The 22,938-nt window shown below is 47.9% G+C and overlaps 1 protein-coding gene across 1 annotated transcript in view; it reads left to right on the plus strand.

Annotated features, from left to right (window-relative positions):
- Window positions 1-22,938, plus strand: part of UBE2D3 (ubiquitin conjugating enzyme E2 D3) — a 226,674-nt gene that overhangs the window by 101,980 nt on the left and 101,756 nt on the right. Inside the window, exons 3-4 of the mRNA XM_063918271.1 lie at window positions 14,971-15,002; window positions 22,360-22,437. Coding sequence (XP_063774341.1) covers window positions 14,971-15,002; window positions 22,360-22,437 — 110 coding nt within the window. The remainder of the gene's footprint in view (window positions 1-14,970; window positions 15,003-22,359; window positions 22,438-22,938) is intronic.

The raw sequence follows: 22,938 nt of genomic DNA on the forward strand, positions 1-22,938 counted from the left end.
GTCCCGCCTCAACAAAAAGCTAAAGATATTGCGCCAGGTCAAGGGACCCTCAGGCGATAGCTGTGGACGCGCTAGTGACACCCTGGGTGTTCCAGTCGGTTTATGTGTTCCCTCCTCTTCCTCTCATACCCAAGGTACTGAGAATAGTAAGAAAAAGAGGAGTGAGAACAATACTCATCGTTCCGGATTGGCCAAGAAGGACTTGGTACCCAGAACTACAAGAGATGATCACAGAGGACCCATGGCCTCTGCCTCTCAGACAGGACCTATTGCAACAGGGGCCCTGTCTGTTCCAAGACTTACCGCGGCTGCGTTTGACGGCATGGCGGTTGAACGCCGGATCCTAGCGGAAAAGGGCATCCCGGATGAAGTGATTCCTACACTGATAAAAGCTAGGAAGGATGTAACAGCTAAGCATTATCACCGTATATGGCGAAGATATGTTGCTTGGTGTGAGGCCAGGATGGCCCCTACAGAGGAATTCCAGCTTGGTCGATTTCTGCACTTCCTACAGTCGGGTGTGACTATGGGCCTGAAATTAGGGTCCATAAAGGTCCAGATTTCAGCCCTATCCATTTTCTTTCAAAAAGAACTGGCTTCTCTGCCTGAGGTTGAGACGTTTGTAAAGGGAGTGCTGCATATTTAGCCCCCTTTTGTGCCACCAGTGGCACCTTGGGATCTTAACGTTGTGTTGGATTTCCTGAAATCCCACTGGTTTGAACCACTTAAGACCGTGGAACTAAAGTATCTCATGTGCAAAGTGGTCATGCTGTTGGCCTTCGCATCGGCGAGGCGTGTATCAGAATTGGCGGCTTTGTCATGTAAAAGCCCTTATTTGAACTTCCATATGGACAGGGCAGAATTGCGGACTCGTCCCCAATTTCTCCCAAAGGTGGTATCATCGTTTCATTTGAACCAACCTATTGTGGTCCCTGCGGCTACTCTGGAATTGGAGGACTCCAAGTTGCTGGACGTAGTCCGGGCTTTGAAAATGTTTCCAGAACGGCTGGAGTCAGGAAGACTGACTCGCTGTTTATTCTGTATGCACCCAATAAGCTGGGTGCTCCTGCTTCAAAGCAAACTATTGCTCGCTGGATCTGTAGCACGATTCAGCTGGCTCATTCTGCGGCTGGATTGCCGAATCCAAAATCAGTGAAAGCCCATTCCACAAGGAAGGTGGGCTCTTCTTGGGCGGCTGCCCGAGGGGTCTTGGCTTTACAGCTTTGCCGAGCGGCTACTTGGTCGGGTTCAAACACTTTTGCAAAGTTCTACAAGTTTGATACCCTGGCTGAGGAGGACCTTGTGTTTGCTCATTCGGTGCTGCAGAGTCATCCGCACTCTCCCGCCCGTTTGGGAGCTTTGGTATAATCCCCATGGTCTTTACGGAGTACCCAGCATCCACTAAGACGTTAGAGATAATAAGAATTTACTCACCGGTAATCTATTTCTCGTAGTCCGTAGAGGATGCTGGGCGCCCGTCCCAAGTGCGGACTTTCTGCAATACGTGTATTTAGTTATTGCTTAATAAAGGGTTATGTTATGAGCCATCCGTTGAGTGATGCTCAGTTGTTGTTCATACTGTTAACTGGGAAAGGTTATCACGAGTTGTACGGTGTGGCTGGTATGAGTCTTACCCTGGATTCCAAAATCCTTTCCTTGTAATGTCGGCTCTTCCGGGCACAGTTTCCCTAACTGAGGTCTGGAGGAGGGGCATAGAGGGAGGAGCCAGTGCACACCAGATAGTACCTAATCTTTCTTTAGAGTGCCCAGTCTCCTGCGGAGCCCGTCTATTCCCCATGGTCCTTACGGAGTCCCCAGCATCCACTACGGACTACAAGAAATAGAATTACCGGTGAGTAAATTCTTATTTTTTTCAATCCCGGGTATTGGGAATGAAAAAAAATCTCAAACCCCGGATTGAGTTGTCCTTCAGTTCGTGGGGAGGGGGAGGGTGATATTTTTTTTTTTTTTTTTTTAAATAAAGTATTTTTATTTCGAAGGAGAGTAGTTTGCATACAGACATTGCATAACAGGAACACATTAAACACGTAATGACATGTCCTCATCGGGGAACAGCATTCACTTTCGACTTATTTTCAAACTATGTCATTTGCTCATAGGCGCATAGGAATGTACAGCTATATATACCATTATTTTGCATTATCCGTACACTCTAGTATTCATGAAATCACATTATACTTTGTTTTGTTCCCCCCCCCCCCCCTCAAATATAACTCTTATTGACAATCCGTCCGAGTAAAACCCTTTAAAAGAGAAGAAAACAATCAGAAACCAAACACAGAGAACCCCAGAAATAAAAATTTTTAAAAAACAGAGACAAAAAACATTATGGGGAAGAGGACGCATTGGGGGATACTAGCACTCTAAATCCTACCCTGTCCAGATGGGCACAGAGCCACTCTCTCATTCACAACCCATTGGGTGAGAGGGAAGCCTATGGCCCTAGAAGATCATAACTTGGCAAATCCAGGACCTGTCAGTAACCCTATCACCATTAAGTTGTAGGGTCTGGGACGGAGTATATGGATTCCAGCCATGGAGACCAAATTCTTTCAAATTTAGCGGAGGCATTGTGTTTGATATAAATGTACCGTTCCTTAAAAACAGTGTCGTTTATTAGTGCCTTAAGAGCGGGGAGTGTAGGGCCCTTAGGGGCCATCCATAGCCTCGCAATGCTCACCTTCGCCATTGCACATATGTTGCGAGCATATAGGCCCTCTGGACCAGACACAAAGTCAGAGCTACCCATTCCCAGGATGCAAAATTGCGGAGTAAGCATGGCCTCGTCCACCCCTGTGTTCCCCAGAATCGATCCGACCCCCGCCCAGAAAGCCCGCAGCACCGGACAATCCCAAATGAGGTGCCAAAAAGTACCTGCAGTCATCCCACACTTAGGGCAGTCACCCACACGACCCGTCCCGAATTTGGCCAGTCTGGCCGGGGTCATATATATTCTATGCAAAAGGAAGTATTGTATCTGTTGATACCTGATGGATTTGGTAACCGTGCACGGAGTTTCCAAAGCAAGGGCCCAGTTCTCTTCATCTATGGGGCCCAGATCCTGCTCCCATTTGACACGGAGACGTGTCAAAGGATCTATATGGAGTTTGGCGAGTAGATAACCATAAGCATGGGAAATCATCTTAACTCGACCCAGCATACTTACAAAGGTCTTAATGGGAAATGGTATAATTTTAGGGGGGGAATTGGCGAATTGGGACTGCAAGGCATGTCTGAGCTGGAGGTATCTAAAAAAAATAGGAGTTAGGCAAATTAAACTCATGTTTTAGTTGTTGGAAGGATTTGAGCGTATTATCCGTATAAAGGTGATTTATGGAAATCACTGATTTAGGGGCCCAAACTTCCCTCCCCTCGAGCGCATACAGTTCAGGGAGCCATTTAGAATACCAGAGGGGGGTGTCCGGGTCCAATCCATCAAATTTCAAAAGAATTTTTAGTGCCTGCCACACCTTCATGGCTTGGTATATAAGAGGAGGGAGGAACCGGGCCAAGCTCCCACTCAGCAACACCTGCAGGGGGGATAAGTCGGGGAAGTAGCATTGGACAAATACCCAGTGTAGAGAAGTGACGCCAGTATCCTGTACCCATGCACTAATATGAGACAGCTGAGCGGCATAGTAGTACATCTGAAAGTTTGGCAAGGCCAGACCTTCGTCGCTGCGCAGCCTGGTGAGAGTGTTCAGTTGTATTCTAGGACGTTTGCTAGCCCATATTAAAGAAGACAGGACACTATTAAATTTTTTAAAGAAGGATGGATGAATATATACAGGGGATTGCAGAACCACATATAGAATCTTAGGTAGTATTATCATTTTTACGAGGCTGACCCTGCCAGATACAGTCAATGGAAGCTTACACCAAGTCTTGGATTTACGAGTAATTTGTTGCATGATCGGATCAAGGTTCAAAGGTGTAAAGTCAGAGGGGTCATTGGTTACCTGAATCCCAAGATATTTAAATTTCGCCGTCCAACATAGCGGTAGGGAGATTTTAGGAGCAGCAGGGAGGGGGGGGGGGGGGGGCACGGCACAATCACAGGCATAATAGAGGACTTAGACCAGTTAATATGAAGGCCTGAATATACACCAAACTCCTCAATCAATTGCAACACTGTAGGCATAGACCTGGTGTAATCCTGCAGAAACAACAGCATGTCGTCAGCGTAAAGGGTAATCCTATCCTCCCGAGGGCCGGTATGAATGCCCACCACGCCTGGGTGGGACCTTATTAGACAGGCCAAGGGTTCGATGGCCAGGGCAAACAAGGTTGGGGACAGAGGACATCCCTGCCTGGTCCCGCGAAACAGGCGGAACGAGGGAGAGATATAGCCATTCACTGAGATCCTGGCAGTCGGGTGCTGATAAAGCAATTTAATCCATTTTATAAAATTAGGCCCGAAACCCATAGCTGTCATGACCTCCCATAGATAGGACCACTCGATACTGTCAAATGCCTTGGCGGCATCCAGTGAGACCACTACCGAGTCAGAGGGGAAGTCATATGGGATTTGTAAAATGGTATATAATCTACGTAGGTTAATAGAAGTGGACATCCCTGGCATAAAGCCGGTCTGGTCGGAGTGGATAATGGAAGTAATTACGGTGTTGAGTCGAACTGCTAAAATCTTTGCCAGGATCTTAGCGTCAGTGGGAATCAATGATATCGGTCTATAGGATTCTGGGGATCTAGGGTCTTTTCCGGGCTTCGGGATCACTATAATAATCGCCTCCACCATAGAGGGGGGAAGTTGATCATTAACATAAATATCAGAATACAGGGCGTGAAGCCTAGGACCGAAGAAATCAATGTGGGTCTTGTATACCTCTGAGGGGATGCCGTCATAGCCCGGTGCCTTGCCGCTGGGAGACAAGCCAATAGCCGCCGTTACCTCTTCCAGAGTTAAGGGTGCCTCCAGCATCTCAGAGGCCTCCGGGGGGAGTGTGGGTAGGGGAATATTACTTAAATAAGCGGAGAGGTCTGATGTCGAGTCTACCAGTTGTGAACTGTAGACCTCAGCATAGTAGGAGCGGAATAGCTGCGCAATTTCCGGCATGGTGTTCACAAGGGCGCCATCGCTACCGGTCATCTGAGCAATTGTAGAACCTGGGCGGTCACTGTGCACCAATCGAGCCAACAGGCCACCTGGCCTATCGCCCTGCATGTAAATATTAGTAGCCTGAAATAGAAGCGAGCGCGAGTTTTTATCAGACAGATGAGCCACCCATGCCGACTGGGCCGCCAGCCAGCGTACCTTCAGCGCAGGGGTGCCATCCACCAAGTATCTAGATTCCAAATCCCTGGCGTCACTCTCAAGGGCTCGCTCTCTCTCCCTGCAGGACATTTTGAGGGCAGAAATACGTCTAATATACGTTCCCCTTAGGAATGCCTTAAATGAATCCCAAACCACTGTTCCGGGGGCCGAGCCTACATTGTCAGTAAAGTATCCCTCCCACTGAGTCACCTGGTCAGAGCAGTCACCTATTTGCAGCAGCCAGGAAGGATGCAGTTTCCAATAAGATTGACCCCTCTGGCTCACCATAGCGAGAGTCAACACCATAGGGGAGTGATCAGATATACCCCGGGCCTCGTATTGGACGTCAACCACCCTAGGGAGAAGAACGGGGGAGAGTAGGGTCAGATCGATCCTGGAGAACGAACCATGCGTGCCAGAGAAGCATGAAAACTGTCTAGTCGTAGGGTGCCGAGCTCTCCACACATCCACCCACTGCAAATTATTCAGAAAATCAGCAAATTTAGTAGGACTAGAGCGGACCCCAGCAGCCTGCGGAGAGCGCCATCTGTCTAAAGCTAAATTCATGACATTGTTAAAGTCACCCAAGCAGATTACCGGGGTGTCCGGAGAGGAGGCTATGAATGAAGCGGCTTGCTGTAGTACATCGTACGAGAATGGGGGGGGGGGAATATAAACCGCCAGTATGTAGTAGGGTTGGGAACTTAGTCTACATTCAAGGAACACAAATCGACCGTATTTGTCAGTCTTGACCGATACCAGCTCAAATTGGACCGATTTCTTTATCAGGATTGACACACCCCTGGAGGAAGAGGAGTGAGAAGCGTGATAGGCCCAGCCCACCCAGGGTCTTCTAAGTGACAGTAACCTATTCCCCTCCAAGTGAGTCTCGCAGAGACATGCAACATCCGGGCCATATTTCCGAAGTGTAGTTAATACTAAGGAACGCTTTATCTTATTTTCTCTAACGTCCTAGTGGATGCTGGGACTCCGTCAGGACCATGGGGGATAGCGGGCTCCGCAGGAGACAGGGCACATCTAAATAAAGCTTTTGGGATCACATGGTGCGTACTGGCTCCTCCCCCTATGACCCTCCTCCAAGCCTCAGTTAGGTTTTTGTGCCCGTCCGAGAAGGGTGCAATCTAGGTGGCTCTCCTAAAGAGCTGCTTAGACAAAGTTTTTTTTAGGTTTAAATCTCAGTGAATCCTGCTGGCAACAGGTTCACTGCATCGAGGGACTTAGGGGAGAGATTTCCAACTCACCTGCGTGCAGGATGGATTGGAGTCTTAGGCTACTGGACACTTAGCTCCAGAGGGAGTCGGAACACAGGTCATCCTGGGGTTCGTCCCGGAGCCGCGCCGCCGACCCCCCTTACAGACGCTGAAGATCGGAGGTCCGGAAAGCAGGCGGCAGAAGACTCCTCAGTCTTCATGAAGGTAGCGCACAGCACTGCAGCTGTGCGCCATTGTTGCTACACGTCTCACTGATTCAGTCACAGAGGGTGCAGGGCGCTGCTGGGGGCGCCCTGGGCAGCAATATTAAATACCTTTAGTAGCGAAAAATACATCACACATAGCCATTAAGGCTATATGTATGTATTTAACCCAGGCCAGTTTTCTTAAAACCCGGGAGAAAAAGCCCGCCGAAAAAGGGGCGGAGCTTATTCTCCTCAGCACTCAGCGCCATTTTCCTGCTCAGCTCCGCTGGTGAGGAAGGCTCCCAGGATTCTCCCCTGCACTGCACTACAGAAACAGGGTAACAAAGAGAAGGGGGGCATAATTTGGCGATATTGATATATTAAAAGCGCCTATATCAAAAACAACACCTTCTAGGGTTGTTTATATACATTTATAGCGCTTTTGGTGTGTGCTGGCAAACTCTCCCTCTGTCTCCCCAAAGGGCTAAGAGGGTCCTGTCTTCGATTAGAGCATTCCCTGTGTGGCTGCTGTGTGTCGGTACGTGTGTGTCGACATGTATGAGGACGATGTTGGTGTGGAGGCAGAGCAATTGCCGGTAATGGTGATGTCACCCCCTAGGGAGTCGACACCGGAATGGATGGCTTTAGTTATGGAATTACGTGATAATGTTAGCACATTACAAAAGTCAGTTGACGAAATGAGACGGCCGGAAAACCAGTTAGTACCGGCTCAGGCGTCTCAGACACCGTCAGGGGCTGTAAAACGTCCCTTACCTCAGTCAGTCGACACGGGTACCGACACAGATGAATCTAGTGTCGACGGTGAAGAAACAAACGTATTTTCCAATAGGGCCACACGTTATATGATCACGGCAATGAAGGAGGCTTTGCAGATCTCTGATACTGCTGGTACCTCAAAAAGGGGTATTATGTGGGGGGTGAAAAAACTACCTGTAGCTTTTCCAGAATCGGAGGAATTGAATGACGTGTGTGATGAAGCGTGGGTTAACCCAGATAGAAAACTGCTAATTTCCAAGAAGTTATTGGCATTATACCCTTTCCCACCAGAGGTTAGGGCGCGCTGGGAAACACCCCCTAGGGTGGATAAGGCGCTCACACGTTTATCAAAGCAAGTGGCGTTGCCGTCTCCTGATACGGCCGCCCTCAAGGATCCAGCAGATAGGAGGCTGGAAACTACACTGAAGAGTATATACACACATACTGGTGTTATACTGCGACCGGCAATAGCCTCAGCCTGGATGTGCAGTGCTGGGGTAGTGTGGTTGGATTCCCTGACTGAAAATATTGATACCCTGGATAGGGACAGTATTTTATTGACTCTAGAGCAATTAAAGGATGCGTTTCTTTATATGCGAGATGCTCAGAGGGATATTTGTACTCTAGCATCAAGGGTAAGCGCGATGTCCATATCTGCCAGAAGAAGTTTATGGACGCGACAGTGGTCAGGTGATGCGGATTCCAAAAGGCATATGGAAGTATTGCCATATAAAGGAGAGGAATTATTTGGGGTCGGTCTTTCGGACCTGGTGGCCACGGCAACTGCCGGCAAATCCACTTTTTTACCTCAGACCCCCTCCCAACAGAAAAAGACACCGTCTTTTCAGCCGCAGTCCTTTCGCTCCTATAAAAACAAGCGACCAAAAGGACAGTCTTATCTGCCGCGAAGCAGAGGAAAGGGTAAGAGAGGGCAGCAAGCAGCCCCTGCCCAGGACCAGAAGCCCGCCCCGGGTTCTACAAAGCCATCAGCATGACGCTGGGGCTTTACAAGCGGACTCAGGAGCGGTGGGGGGTCGACTCAAGATTTTCAGCAATCAGTGGGCTCGCTCACAAGTGGACCCGTGGATCCTGCAGATAATATCTCAGGGTTACATGTTGGAGTTCGAAAGGTCTCCCCCTCGCCGGTTCCTAAAGTCTGCTTTACCAACGTCTCCCTCAGAAAGGACGTCGGTATTGGAAGCCATTCACAAGCTGTATTCTCAGCAGGTGATAGTCAAGGTACCCCTCCTACAACAGGGAAAGGGGTATTATTCCACACTATTTGTGGTACCGAAGCCAGACGGTTCGGTAAAACCTATTCTAAACCTGAAATCCTTGAACCTGTACATACAAAAATTCAAGTTCAAGATGGAGTCACTCAGAGCAGTGATAGCGAATCTGGAGGAAGGGGACTTCATGGTGTCCCTGGACATAAAAGATGCTTATCTGCATGTCCCAATTTACCCCTCACACCAAGGGTATCTCAGGTTCGTGATACAAGACTGTCATTATCAGTTTCAAACGCTGCCGTTTGGTTTGTCCACGGCTCCTCGGGTCTTTACCAAGGTAATGACCGAAATGATGGTTCTTCTACGAAGAAAAGGCGTATTAATTATCCCTTACTTGGACGATCTCCTGATAAGGGCAAAGTCCAGAGAACAGCTGGAAGTCGGTGTAGCACTAACCCAGGTAGTGCTTCAGCAACACGGGTGGATTCTGAATCTTCCAAAATCTCAATTGACCCCGACAACACGTCTGCTGTTCCTGGGAATGATTCTGGACACGGTTCAGAAAAAGGTGTTTCTCCCGGAGGAGAAAGCAAGGGAGTTATCCGAACTTGTCAGGAACCTCCTAAAACCAGGAACTGTGTCAGTACATCAATGCACAAGAGTCCTGGGAAAGATGGTGGCTTCTTACGAAGCAATTCCATTTGGCAGATTCCATGCACGAACATTTCAGTGGGATCTGCTGGACAAATGGTCCGGATCGCATCTGCACATGCATCAGCGGATAACACTGTCACCAAGAACAAGGTTGTCTCTCCTGTGGTGGTTGCAGAGTGCCCATCTGTTAGAGGGCCGCAGATTCGGCATACAGGACTGGGTCCTGGTGACTACGGATGCCAGCCTACGAGGCTGGGGAGCAGTCACACAGGGAAGGAACTTCCAGGGCGTGTGGTCAAACCTGGAGACGTCCCTTCACATAAATATACTGGAGCTAAGAGCGATCTACAATGCTCTAAGCCTGGCAAAACCGCTGCTTCAGGGTCAGCCGGTGTTGATCCAGTCGGACAACATCACGGCAGTCGCCCACGTAAACCGACAAGGCGGCACGAGAAGCAGAAGAGCAATGACAGAAGCGGCAAGGATTCTGCGCTAGGCGGAAAATCATGTCATAGCACTGTCAGCAGTGTTCATCCCGGGAGTGGACAACTGGGAAGCAGATTGCCTCAGCAGACACGACCTTCACCCGGGAGAGTGGGGACTCCATCCAGAAGTCTTCCACATGATTGTGAACCGTTGGGAAAAACCAAAGGTGGACATGATGGCGTCTCGCCTCAACAAAAAATTGGACAGATATTGCGCCAGGTCAAGAGACCCTCAGGCAATAGCTGTGGACGCTCTGGTAACACCGTGGGTATACCAGTCAGTGTATGTGTTCCCTCCTCTGCCTCTCATACCAAAGGTACTGAGAATTATACGGAAAAGGGGAGTAAGAACAATACTAGTGGCTCCGGACTGGCCAAGAAGAACTTGGTATCCGGAACTTCAAGAGATGCTCACGGAGGATCCGTGGCCTCTACCTCTAAGAAGGGATCTGCTTCAGCAGGGACCTTGTATGTTCCAAGACTTACCGCGTCTGCGTTTGACGGCATGGCGGTTGAACGCCGGATTCTAAAAGAAAAGGGCATTCCAGAGGAAGTTATTCCTACCTTGATGAAGGCTAGGAAGGAAGTGACTGTACAACATTATCACCGCATTTGGCGAAAATATGTTGCGTGGTGTGAGGCCAAAAAGGCCCCAACGGAAGAATTTCAATTGGGTCGATTCTTACATTTCCTGCAAGCAGGATTGTCTATGGGCCTAAAATTAGGGTCCATTAAAGTTCAAATTTCGGCCTTATCAATCTTCTTCCAGAAGGAATTGGCGTCAGTTCCTGAAGTACAAACTTTTGTCAAAGGTGTACTACATATACAACCCCCAATGGTGCCTCCAGTGGCACCGTGGGATTTGAACGTAGTTTTGAATTTTCTCAAATCTCATTGGTTTGAGCCTCTAAAATCGGTAGATTTAAAATACCTTACATGGAAGGTAACCATGTTATTGGCCCTGGCTTCAGCCAGGAGAGTTTCAGAGTTGGCGGCTTTATCGTACAAAAGCCCATATCTGATTTTCCATTCGGACAGGGCAGAACTGCGGACACGTCCTCATTTTCTCCCTAAGGTGGTTTCGGCTTTTCATTTGAACCAGCCTATTGTGGTGCCTGCGGCTACTAGCGACTTGGAGGACTCCAAGTTACTGGACGTTGTCAGCATTAAAAATATATATTTCAAGGACAGCTGAAGTCAGAAAATCTGACTCGTTGTTTATATTGTATGCACCCAACAAGATGGGTGCTCCTGCGTCTAAACAGACGATTGCACGTTGGATCTGTAGCACAATCCAATTTGCACATTCTGTGGCAGGCCTGCCACAGCCTAAATCTGTAAAGGCCCACTCCACAAGGAAAGTGGGCTCATCTTGGGCGGCTGCCCGAGGGGTCTCGGCATTACAACTTTGCCGAGCAGCTACGTGGTCAGGGGAGAACACGTTTGTAAAATTTTACAAATTTGATACTCTGGCTAAGGAGGACCTGGAGTTCTCTCATTCGGTGCTGCAGAGTCATCCGCACTCTCCCGCCCGTTTGGGAGCTTTGGTATAATCCCCATGGTCCTGACGGAGTCCCAGCATCCACTAGGACGTTAGAGAAAATAAGAATTTACTTACCGATAATTCTATTTCTCATAGTCCGTAGTGGATGCTGGGCGCCCATCCCAAGTGCGGATTGTCTGCAATGTTTGTACATAGTTATTGTTACAAAAATCGGGTTATTACTATTGTGAGCCATCTTTTCAGAGGCTACTTCATTTGTTGTTATCATACTGTTAACTGGGTTCAGATCACAAGTTGTACGGTGTGATTGGTGTGGCTGGTATGAGTCTTACCCGGGATTCAAGATCCTTCCTTATTGTGTACGCTCGTCCGGGCACAGTACCTAACTGAGGCTTGGAGGAGGGTCATAGGGGGAGGAGCCAGTACGCACCATGTGATCCTAAAAGCTTTATTTAGATGTGCCCTGTCTCCTGCGGAGCCCGCTATCCCCCATGGTCCTGACGGAGTCCCAGCATCCACTACGGACTATGAGAAATAGAATTATCGGTAAGTAAATTCTTATTATTTAAACCTCAAACATTCCATGTCAGAAATTTCAAATTAGCCATAGATCTGGTAATATTCTATGTAGTAACCTAAAGATACAGTCCAGCGAATATTCCTGGAAATTGTTAGTGAGGGTAATAACAGTGCTATACTACTCAATCCCTGATTCTTAATCGACAGTATCCAATGCATCAGACATACTTCCCACATCAAAATGAATGTACTCCAAAACAAATTTAAGCATGAGAAAAATAACAAACTATAGAAAGAAAAAAACTTGTGTAAGGCACAGCAACAAGCTGTTCGCTGATCTCTCCCCCCCCCTCCCCGTATACCACCCCTAACTTCGGCATACTTAAATCCCAAACTATCGTTTCTATCTCTCAAGGGCTAAATACTAAACAAAACCCTTAACCAAAGTCAAGCGATCAAGAGAGAAAAGTCCTGAGCCACCAACGCCAAGGGGGGGCTCCCTGGACAATGGGTAGATGCCTCTGGTGGTCCCAACCGATCATTAGACAGTGCAGGGCCTCAATCCGGGGCCATCTAGCGCGCTCCCGGAGCATATCTGTCCAGCCATTGGGCCGCCTCTCTAGGGGAATTGAAGAATTTGGTTTCCCCGTCCGCTACCACCCGGAGTCGGGAGGGGAATAGCATAGAGTAGGAGACGTTCAGGTCTCTGAGGCGCCTCTTGATAGGCATAAACTGGGCTCGATCCTTCTGGACTTCCGCGGCAAAATCAGGAAAAGCAGACACGGTAACCCCGTTTCTGGTAAGGGGGCCTTTTGTGCGTCCCAACCGGAGGACCGAGTCACGGTCCTTATAATGCAGAAATTTGGCGATGAAGGTGCGCGGAGGGGCGCCAGGAGGTAGAGGACAAGTTGGTATCCGGTGTGCACGCTCCACCGTAAACTGTGCCGTGAAGGATTCAGCGCCGTACAGTTCCTTAAGCCATGACTCCAGGAAGACCTCAGGCTGGGAGCCCTCCTCCTTCTCCGGCAGGCCCACAAATCGCACATTATTTCTACGCAGCCGACCCTCCATGTCTAGTAATTTGGATTGAAGGGATGTTACTTGCTGGGTTACCGTGGAAATAGATTGTTTCATAGGACCGCACATATCCTCCAGATTCGAGACACGGGTTTCTGCCTCTCCCACTCTCTCTCGTATGCGCTGGACGTCCTGCCGAAGCAGTGAGAGATCACACTGCACTTTCTCCATCTTATCTGAAAGACGCTGTTCCGATCCAGCTATTGCCTCCAGCACTTGTTGAAGAGATGGAGCTGCGGGTGTGTTAGGGGATTCAGCAGCTGTTGCAGATGGGGAGTAGGAGTGGGACGGAGAGGCCCCCTGCGAAGCGGCCTGCGAGGCCCGTTGGTTTAGTGGGTTAGGTTGTCTGGCAAATTTCTCCAGCTTCGCCGCAGCCGTGCGCTGGCCGTCCCGAACCATGACGGACAATAGGTAGTAACAGACACTCCGGTATAATCTCAGGTCAAAAGCGTAGAAGGAGACTTCAGCAATGAGTGAATTTTAGGGTTGTAATAAGCAGAAACACATCCGCAGCTGGTCTCCAAAGTAGTAGGCAAATGTAAAAGAAAGTACTGGCAGCGTCCCAGAATATAGGTGAGAGCAGGAGCGATGCAGTTATTTAGTATGTAAAATAAGACCGCAACTGAAGTCAAAGTGTAATTTGATCCCAGGAGGTAGAAGTCACTCACCAGTTACATATCAGTCAGCCTTTAAGTGAGAGTGTTCCCTCTATGACTGGAAGCAGCAGTCCAGAGCAGTGGGGCCGGGAATCTCCAAAATTGAGGCCGGGGATCCGGAGGAGGTATAGGCCGCAAATCCGGAAGTATGTCTCCTCGGCCGTACAGACCCCGGGGAGAGCGGGGAAATCGCCTGCCGGTGCCCTGCAGCGTAGGGAAGAAAAGCAGGGTATTCAGGCACACCAAAGGGGCCAGGATATTACATGAGGATGTTTAATCCAGGGAGCTCCCGGGATCTGCTTCCTACTCCTGTGCTGCCGTGGCCACGCCCCGGGGAGGGTGATTTTTAAATGTTAAGTTCAGAATTAAAAGAACAAAAACCTGCTCACAGGCAGCAGCTCAGGCAATCGGCAGCTGCAGGCAGACCTCTGCTCTCCCTGTGTGACGGCTTATTTATTATAATATGAAATGTATGGTGTGCCCTGTTATATTTTATTTACATTGGTGACAGTGGTGTATATTCCCAGCCATGCTGCAGCTACACCATTCATTGGTGGCAATGGACAATTGGGGTCAAAAACACCTGAGGTATTCCCCCGATGGCGTGGTATAGTGTACAGACCTCGGTGGTAACTCTGGTGGGTTACTGGCAGTGCATCTTCTGGCCAGCGTGACTAGAGGTGGCCCCGGCTGTGAGGAAGGAGGCAGTGGGAGCAGAGGACGGGGAGTCTTACTACCCACTTGAAGAGACTTCTCTCCCATTCAGGATGGCTTCCGGCGTGAGTGACAGCGGTGGTTGGGCTGCGCAACATTACTCTGAAGTCACGCACAGCCACATAGCCTGCCTGGGGGGAGGTGTGGTATAGAGGTAAGCGGAGTGCTGTGCATGCGCACTGCAATTTCAAAGAGCCCAAGATTGAGATCTATAATTTTTGGGACAGAATCCCTAATTCTTACTATATTGTATGTGGAAGCAGCTATGCTTCAGTGGCCCAACCTCTGTAGTCATTCAGATTATTTTTCTGTTTTTTGTTTTTTTGCCAATGCAGTAGAAATTCAGTGTCCTGCTTGGCAGACTCTTGGACCTTGCTGTCCCATGCTCTGTTTAATGACATACTTTTGTAGTTTTTCTGGACATAGTGATGGTGAATTGGCTTCTAACTAGCTGCATGTGTTTTACAATAGGCTGAATTAGGAAGCGCCAATATAACTAGATAAAGTTAGTGCTAACGTTAGTAAAAATTGAATATACAAAATATAACCCATCTTTAAATGAGATATTGTGTTGTCCTTCAATTGTTTGCAATCTCCCCCCTCTTTCCCCACGTTTTTACTCAAATGTTCTTTATTTCTTTGCAGTGTTTCATTGGCAAGCAACAATTATGGGCCCCGTAAGTACTAAACATTATGGTGATTAAAAATTCTGTGGAAATGGTACTTCTAAATAGGGTTGGCTGGTTTAAACCAAATTGGGGGGGGGGGGGGGGTTGTTTTAATACCACTTTTTAAAAATGTTATTTTCTCTATTGTCCTAGTGGATGCTGGGGTTCCTGAAAGGACCATGGGGAATAGCGGCTCCGCAGGAGACAGGGCACAAAAAGTAAAGCTTTAGGATCAGGTGGTGTGCACTGGCTCCTCCCCCTATGACCCTCCTCCAAGCCTCAGTTAGGTTTTTGTGCCCGTCCGAGAAGGGTGCAATCTAGGTGGCTCTCCTAAAGAGCTGCTTAGAAAAGTTTAGCTTAGGTTTTTTATTTTACAGTGAGTCCTGCTGGCAACAGGATCACTGCATCGAGGGACTTAGGGGAGAAGAAGTGAACTCACCTGCGTGCAGGATGGATTGGCTTCTTTGGCTACTGGACATTAGCTCCAGAGGGACGATCACAGGTACAGCCTGGATGGTCACCGGAGCCTCGCCGCCGGCCCCCTTGCAGATGCTGAAAAGAGAAGAAGGTCCAGAATCGGCGGCAGAAGACTCCTCAGTCTTCTTAAGGTAGCGCACTGCAGCTGTGCGCCATTGCTCTCAGCACACTTCACACGGCAGTCACTGAGGGTGCAGGGCGCTGGGGGGGGGCGCCCTGGGCAGCAATGAAAATCCTTTTTTTGGCAAAAAATACCTCACATATAGCCTCCGGGGCTATATGGAGATATTTAACCCCTGCCAGAATCCATTTTTAAGCGGGAGACGAGCCCGCCGAAAAGGGGGTGGGGCCTATCTCCTCAGCACACAGCGCCATTTCCTCACACAGTTCCGCTGGTCAGGAAGGCTCCCAGGCTCTCCCCTGCACTGCACTACAGAAACAGGGTTAAATCAAGAGAGGGGGGGCAAAATTTGGCGAAATTGTGATTTTATAAAAGCAGCTATAAGGGAGCACTTATTATAAGGCTATCCCTGTAAAATATAGCGCTTTGGTGTGTGCTGGCAAACTCTCCCTCTGTCTCCCCAAGGGGCTAGTGGGGTCCTGTCCTCTATCAGAGCATTCCCTGTGTGTGTGTGCTATATGTCGGTACGTGTGTGTCGACATGTATGAGGCCGATGTTGGTGAGGAGGCGGAGCAAATTGCCTGTAATGGTGATGTCACTCTCTAGGGAGTCGACACCGGAATGGATGGCTTATTTATGGAAATTACGTGACAATGTCAACACGCTGCAAGCCGGTTGACGACATGAGAGGGCCGGCGAACAAATTAGTATCTGTCCAGGCGTCTCAAACACCGTCAGGGGCTGTAAAATGCCCATTTACCTCAGTCGGTCGACACAGACCCAGACACGGACACTGATTTCAGTGTCGACGGTGAAGAAACAAACGTATTTTCTTTTAGGGCCACACGTTAAGGGCAATGAAGGAGGTGTTACATATTTCTGATACTCCAAGTACCACAAAAAAGGGTATTGTGTGAGGTGAAAAAACTACCTGTAGTTTTTCCTGAATCAGATAAATTAAATGAAGTGTGTGATGATGCGTGGGTTTCCCCCGATAGAAAATTATTGGCGGTATACCCTTTCCCGACAGAAGTTAAGGCGCGGTGGGAAACACCCCTCAGGGTGGATAAGGCGCTCACACGCTTATCAGAACAAGTGGCGGTACCATCTATGGATAGGGCCGTACTTAAGGAGCCAGCTGATAGGAGGCTGAAAAATATCCTAAAAAGTATACACACACATGCTGGTGTTATACTGCGACCAGCGATCGCCTCAGCCTGGATGTGCAGAGCTGAGGTGGCTTGGTCGGATTCCCTGACTAAAAATATTGATACCTTTGACAGGGACAGTATTTTATTGACTATAGAGCATTTAAAGGATGCATTTCTATATATGCGAGATGCGCAGAGGGATATTTGCACTCTGGCATCAAGAGTAAATGCGATGTCCATATCTGCAAGAAGATGTTTATGGACACGACAGTGGTCAGGTGATGCAGATTCCAAACGGCACAAAGATGTATTGCCGTATAAAGGGGAGGAGTTATTTGGGGTCGGTCCATGGGACCTGGTGGCCAGGGCAACTGCTGGAAAATCTACCGTTTTTTACCCTAAGTCACATCTCTGCAGAAAAAGACACCGTCTTTTCAGCCTCAGTCCTTTCGTCCCTATAAGAGTCATATCTGCCCAGGGATAGAGGAAAGGGAAGAAGACTGCAGCAGGCAGCCCATTCCCAGGAACAGAAGCCCTCCACCGCTTCTACCAAGTTCTCAGCATGACGCTGGGACCGTACAGGACCCCTGGATCCTACAAGTAGTATCCAAGGGGTACAGATTGGAATGTCGAGAGGTTTCCCCCCTCGCAGGTTCCTGTAGTCTGCTGTACCAATGTCTCCCTCCGACAGGGAGGCAGTATTGAAAACAATTCACAAGCTGTATTCCCAGCAGGTGATAATAAATTTACCCCTCCGACAACAAGGAAAGGGGTATTACTCCACACTATATGGTGGTACTGAAGGCTAGGTGAGACCTATTCTAAATCTGAAAAATTTGAACACTTACAAGGGTTCAAATCCAGATGGAGTCACTCAGAGCAGTGATAGCAAAGAACAAGGGGACTATATGGTGTCCTGGGACATCAGGGATGCTTACCTCCATGTCCCAAAATTTGCCTTTTCTCACCAAGGGTACCTCAGGTTCGTGGTACAGAACTGTCACTATCAGTTTCAAGACGATGCCGTTGGATTGTCCAAGGCACCCCGGGTCCTTACCAAGGTAATGACCGAAAGGAGGATTCGTCTTCAAAGAAAATGGACGACCTCCTGATAAGAACAAGGTCCAGAGAACAGTTGGAGGTCGGAGTAGCACTATCTCAAGTAGTTCTACGACAGCACGGGTGGATTCTAAATATTCCAAAACCGCAGTTGTTCCGACGACACGTCTGCTGGTCCTAGGGATGATTCTGGACACAGTCCAGGAAAAGGTGTTTCTCCCAGAGGAGAAAGCCAGGGAGTTATCCGAGCTAATCGGGATCCTCCTAAAACCAGGAAAAGTGTCAGTGCATCATTGCACAAGAGTCCTGGTAAAAATGGTGGCTTATTACGAAGCGCTTCCATTTGGCAGATTTCACGCAAGAACTCTTCAGTGGGATCTGCTGGACAAATGGTCCGGATCGCATCTTCAGATGCATCAGCGGATAACCCTATATCCAAGGACAAGGGTGTCTCTCCTGTGGTGATTACAGAGTGCTCATCTTCTAGAGGGCCGCAGATTCGGCATTCAGGATTGGATGCTCGTGACCACGGAGGCCAGCCTGAGAGGCTGGGGAGCAGTCACACAAGGAGTGTGATCAAGTCTGGAGAATTCTCTCCACATAAATATACTGGAGCTAAGAACAAATTTATAATGCTCTAAGCTTAGCAAGACCTCTGCTTCAAGGTCAGCCGGTATTGATCCAGTGGGATAACATCACGGCAGTCGCCCACGTAAACAGAAAGGGTGGCACAAGAAGCAGGAGGGCAGTGACAAAACTGCAAGGATTTTTCGCTAGGCGGAAAATCATGTGATAGCACTGTCAGCAGTGTTCATTCCGGGAGTGGACGACTGGGAAGCAGACTTCCTCAGCAGGCACGACCTCCACCCGGGAGAGTGGGAACTTCATCGGGAAGTTTTCCGCATGATTGTGAACCGTTGGGAAAGACCAAAGGTGGACATGATGGCGTCCCGCCCGAACAAAAAAATGGGACAGGTATTGCGCCAGGTCACGAGACCTTCAAGCGATAGCTGTGGACGTCCTGGTAACACCGTGGGTGTAACAGTCGGTGTATGTGTTCCCTTCTCTGCTTCTCAGAACCAAGGTATTGAGAATTATAAGACATAGAGGAGTAAGAACTATACTCGTGGCTCCGGATTGGCCAAGAGGGACTTGGTAACCGGAACTTCAAGAGATGCTCACAGAGGACTAATGGCCTCGGGAGCTAAGAAGGGATTTGCTTTCAGCAAGTACCATGTCTGTTCCAAGAGGAACCGTGGCATCGGCATTTAAGAAAGGACCTGCTCCAGCAGGGACCTTGTCTGTTCCAAGACTTACCGCGACTGCGTTTGACGGCATGGCGGTTTGAACGCCGGATCCTAAGGGAAAAGGCATTCCGGAAGAGGTCATACCTACCCTGGTCAAAGCCAGGAAGGAGGTGACCGCACAACGTTATCACCACATGTGGTAAAAATATGTTGCGTGGGTGAGGCCAGGAGGGCCCCACGAAAAAATTTCAACTAGGTCGATTTCTGCACTTCCTGCAAACAGGAGTGTCTATGAGCCTCAAATTGGGGTCCATTAAGGTTCAAGTTTCGGCCCTATAGATTTTCTTCCAGAAAGAATTGGCTTCAGTTCCTGAAGTCCAGACGTTGTCAAGGGAGTATTGCATATACAGCCCTTGTGTGCCTCCAGTGGCACCGTGGGATCTCAACGTAGTGTTGGGATTCCTCAAATCATATTGGTTTGAACCACTCAAATCTGTGGATTTGAAATATCTCACATGGAAAGTGACCATGCTGTTGGCCCTGGCCTCGGCCAGGCGATTGTCAAAATTGGCGGTTTTGTCTTACAAAAGCCCATATTTGATTTTCCATTCGGACAGGGCAGATCTGCGGACTCGTCCCCAGTTTCTTCCTAAGGTGGTGTCAGCGTTTCACCTGAAACAACCTATTGTGGTGCCTGCGGCTACTAGGGACTTGGAGGACTCCAAGTTGCTAGACGTTGTCAGGGCCCTGAAAATATATATATATATATATATATATATATATATATATATATATATATATATATAATTCCAGGACGGCTGGAGTCAGAAAGTCTGACTTGCTGTTTATATTGTAGGCACCCAAAAAGCTGGGTGCTCCTGCTTCTAAGCAGACTATTGCTCGTTGGATTTGTAGTACAATTCAGCTTGCACATTCTGTGGCAGGCCTGCCACAGCCAAAATCTGTAAATGCCCATTCCACAAGGAAGGTGGGCTCATCTTGGGCGGCTGCCCGAGGGGTCTCGGCTTTACAACTTTGCCGAGCAGCTACTTGGTCAGGGGCAAACACGTTTGCTAAATTCTACAAATTTGATACCCTGGCTAAGGAGGACCTGGAGTTCTCTCATTCGGTGCTGCAGAGTCATCCGCACTCTCCCGCCCGTTTGGGAGCTTTGGTATAATCCCCATGGTCCTTTCAGGAACCCCAGCATCCACTAGGACGATAGAGAAAATAAGAATTTACTTACCGATAATTCTATTTCTCGGAGTCCGTAGTGGATGCTGGGCGCCCATCCCAAGTGCGGATTATCTGCAATACTTGTACATAGTTACAAAAATCGGGTTATTATTGTTGTGAGCCATCTTTTCAGAGGCTCCGCTGTTATCATACTGTTAACTGGGTTCAGATCACAGGTTGTACAGTGTGATTGGTGTGGCTGGTATGAGTCTTACCCGGGATTCAAAATCCTTCCTTGTGTACGCTCGTCCGGGCACAGTATCCTAACTGAGGCTTGGAGGAGGGTCATAGGGGGAGGAGCCAGTGCACACCACCTGATCCTAAAGCTTTACTTTTTGTGCCCTGTCTCCTGCGGAGCCGCTATTCCCCATGGTCCTTTCAGGAACCCCAGCATCCACTACGGACTCCGAGAAATAGAATTATCGGTAAGTAAATTCTTATTTTATTCTATGTGCTGTTGGTATAGGCATTGCACCGTGACTTATTAAAAAAATCCTATTCTACTAAGGGGCCTAATTCAGATCTGATCGCAGCAGCAAATTTGTTTGCAAATGGGCAAAACCATGTGCACTGCAGGGGGGAGGGCAGATATCACATGTGCAAAGTTAGATTTGAGTGGGGTGTGTTCAAACTGAAATCTAAATTGCCGTGTAAAAATAAAGCAACCAGTATTTACCCTGCATAGAAACATTATAATCCACCCTAATCTAACTGTTATATCTGTGTGTGTCCCCCACTCCAGTGCACGTGGTTTTGCCCATTAGCTAACAAATTTGCTGTTGTGATAAGATCTGAATTAGGCCCAAAGTTTTTATTCAAAATGTTTAATGCCAGTTACATGCCCGGTTCTAAGGCTTAACTCCTCCTTTTTAGGTTTCTCTGCAAAGTGCTTTTGCATTTTCAGTTTGTATTACTTTTCAGATTTATTTAATTATAAGTAATAGGCCCTACACACATGCCGATATTCTGAAAGATATGAACGATCTCGTTCATAAATGAACGAGAACTCGTTCATATCTTTCAGTGTGGAGACTCCAGCGATGAACGATGCGCGGCCCCGCGCTCGTTCATCGCTGATCTTCCGTCGGCTGTGCATGCAGGCCAATATGGACGATCTCGTCCATATTTGCCTGCACTTCAATGCAGCCGGGTGACGGGGGGAGTGAAGAAACTTCACTCCCCCCGTCACTGCCCCCCCCGCCGCCGGGTTGCTCGTCGGCCGTATCGGCCGTCGGGCACCTCGGCGGCGCATCGCCGAGTGTGTAGGGCCCATAAGACTAATGCTTAACTTGTTCTTATTTTCAATTTCATCTATATATGTGTACTTTGGATGTATTAATGTTCAGTCTATCTACATATATTCAGATGTAATAGGAATTATAAGCTGTAAAAAAAAAAAAAAAAATGGTTTTATTCATTTATATAGTCCAGAAAACACATTTGAACTATGACATAATATATTATGTTCAGGGATTGTATCCAATTAATTGTTCCTCCTGTACACACTTTGCAGTCATCATGTAGAAGTAAAACATGGTTGATTGAGGTTTCTAATACATGATTAAAAAAAACCCCATTCATTCAATTTTGGTAGCTGTGTACTCAGTGCAATGTTTCTGAAATCTTCTGTTTTAGTTTACGTGAACTTAAAGTGCTGTTCTGCACAAGGCCTTATAAAATTGTAATCAATTCTTTTGTGTGAAGTCTTTCTTCTGTGAAAGTAGCAGTAATAATTTTTTTATTTTTATTTAACTAAAAAAAAAACCATAAAATATAGGGCTATAACAACATGGTAAGTATTCACAATATTAATAAGCCAGTGTAAGGTTTGTCAGGCATGTGGAGGCAGTTTTAGTTTCTTCCACCTTGCTGCAAGAGGTGGTGGGGCATACTTATGACAATGGTTATTAAGCGGTTTCTTTCATCTTGTAAATGCTGATCTCGATTGTAAAGCTCTAGTCAGTCGTTCACACCACATTTATGTGTAAAACCAATTTGTAAACTTACAAGTGTTTGGTCTTAAAATTCCTATTTAACAGTATTTTTTTTATTTTTTATTTTTTTTTGTCTTTCAGAATGATAGTCCATATCAAGGCGGTGTGTTTTTCTTGACTATTCATTTCCCAACAGACTACCCCTTCAAACCCCCCAAAGTATGTAACTGTTGGCATTTTTAAAGGCTTTTTATTTTATATTCAGTTACCATTGAAAGACATACTTGTTAGTATATCACTGTTGAAGCCACTGTATATAGAACATTAATACCCCTTTCACACCAAGCCTCTCACCCAGGATATTCCTGCAGCAGCCCGGGTACTGGCTTGGTGTCTGCTACCTATATTGTTACCTGGGTAGTCTGCAGTGTGAAAGTGCAACCTGGGTAACGCTAAAGACAGCCGAGAGCTGGATCACTGTCCCTTGGAGATTTCCTCTAAGTGCTGGTGAAGAGTGATGGTCCAGCACTAAACAGTGTCTACCCTGCTTGAAAACCGTTTCAAGCAGCAGTGACATGGATTGAAACAGGATTCAATAATCAGGTTAAACCTGGTATTTCTCTTGCGTCCTAGAGGATGCTGGGGACTCCGTAAGGACCATGGGGTATAGACGGCACTCTAAGACTTCAGAATGGGTGTGCACTGGCTCCTCCCTCTATG

This window comes from Pseudophryne corroboree, chromosome 1 (assembly GCF_028390025.1).
Source record: "Pseudophryne corroboree isolate aPseCor3 chromosome 1, aPseCor3.hap2, whole genome shotgun sequence".
NCBI lineage: Eukaryota > Metazoa > Chordata > Amphibia > Anura > Myobatrachidae > Pseudophryne > Pseudophryne corroboree.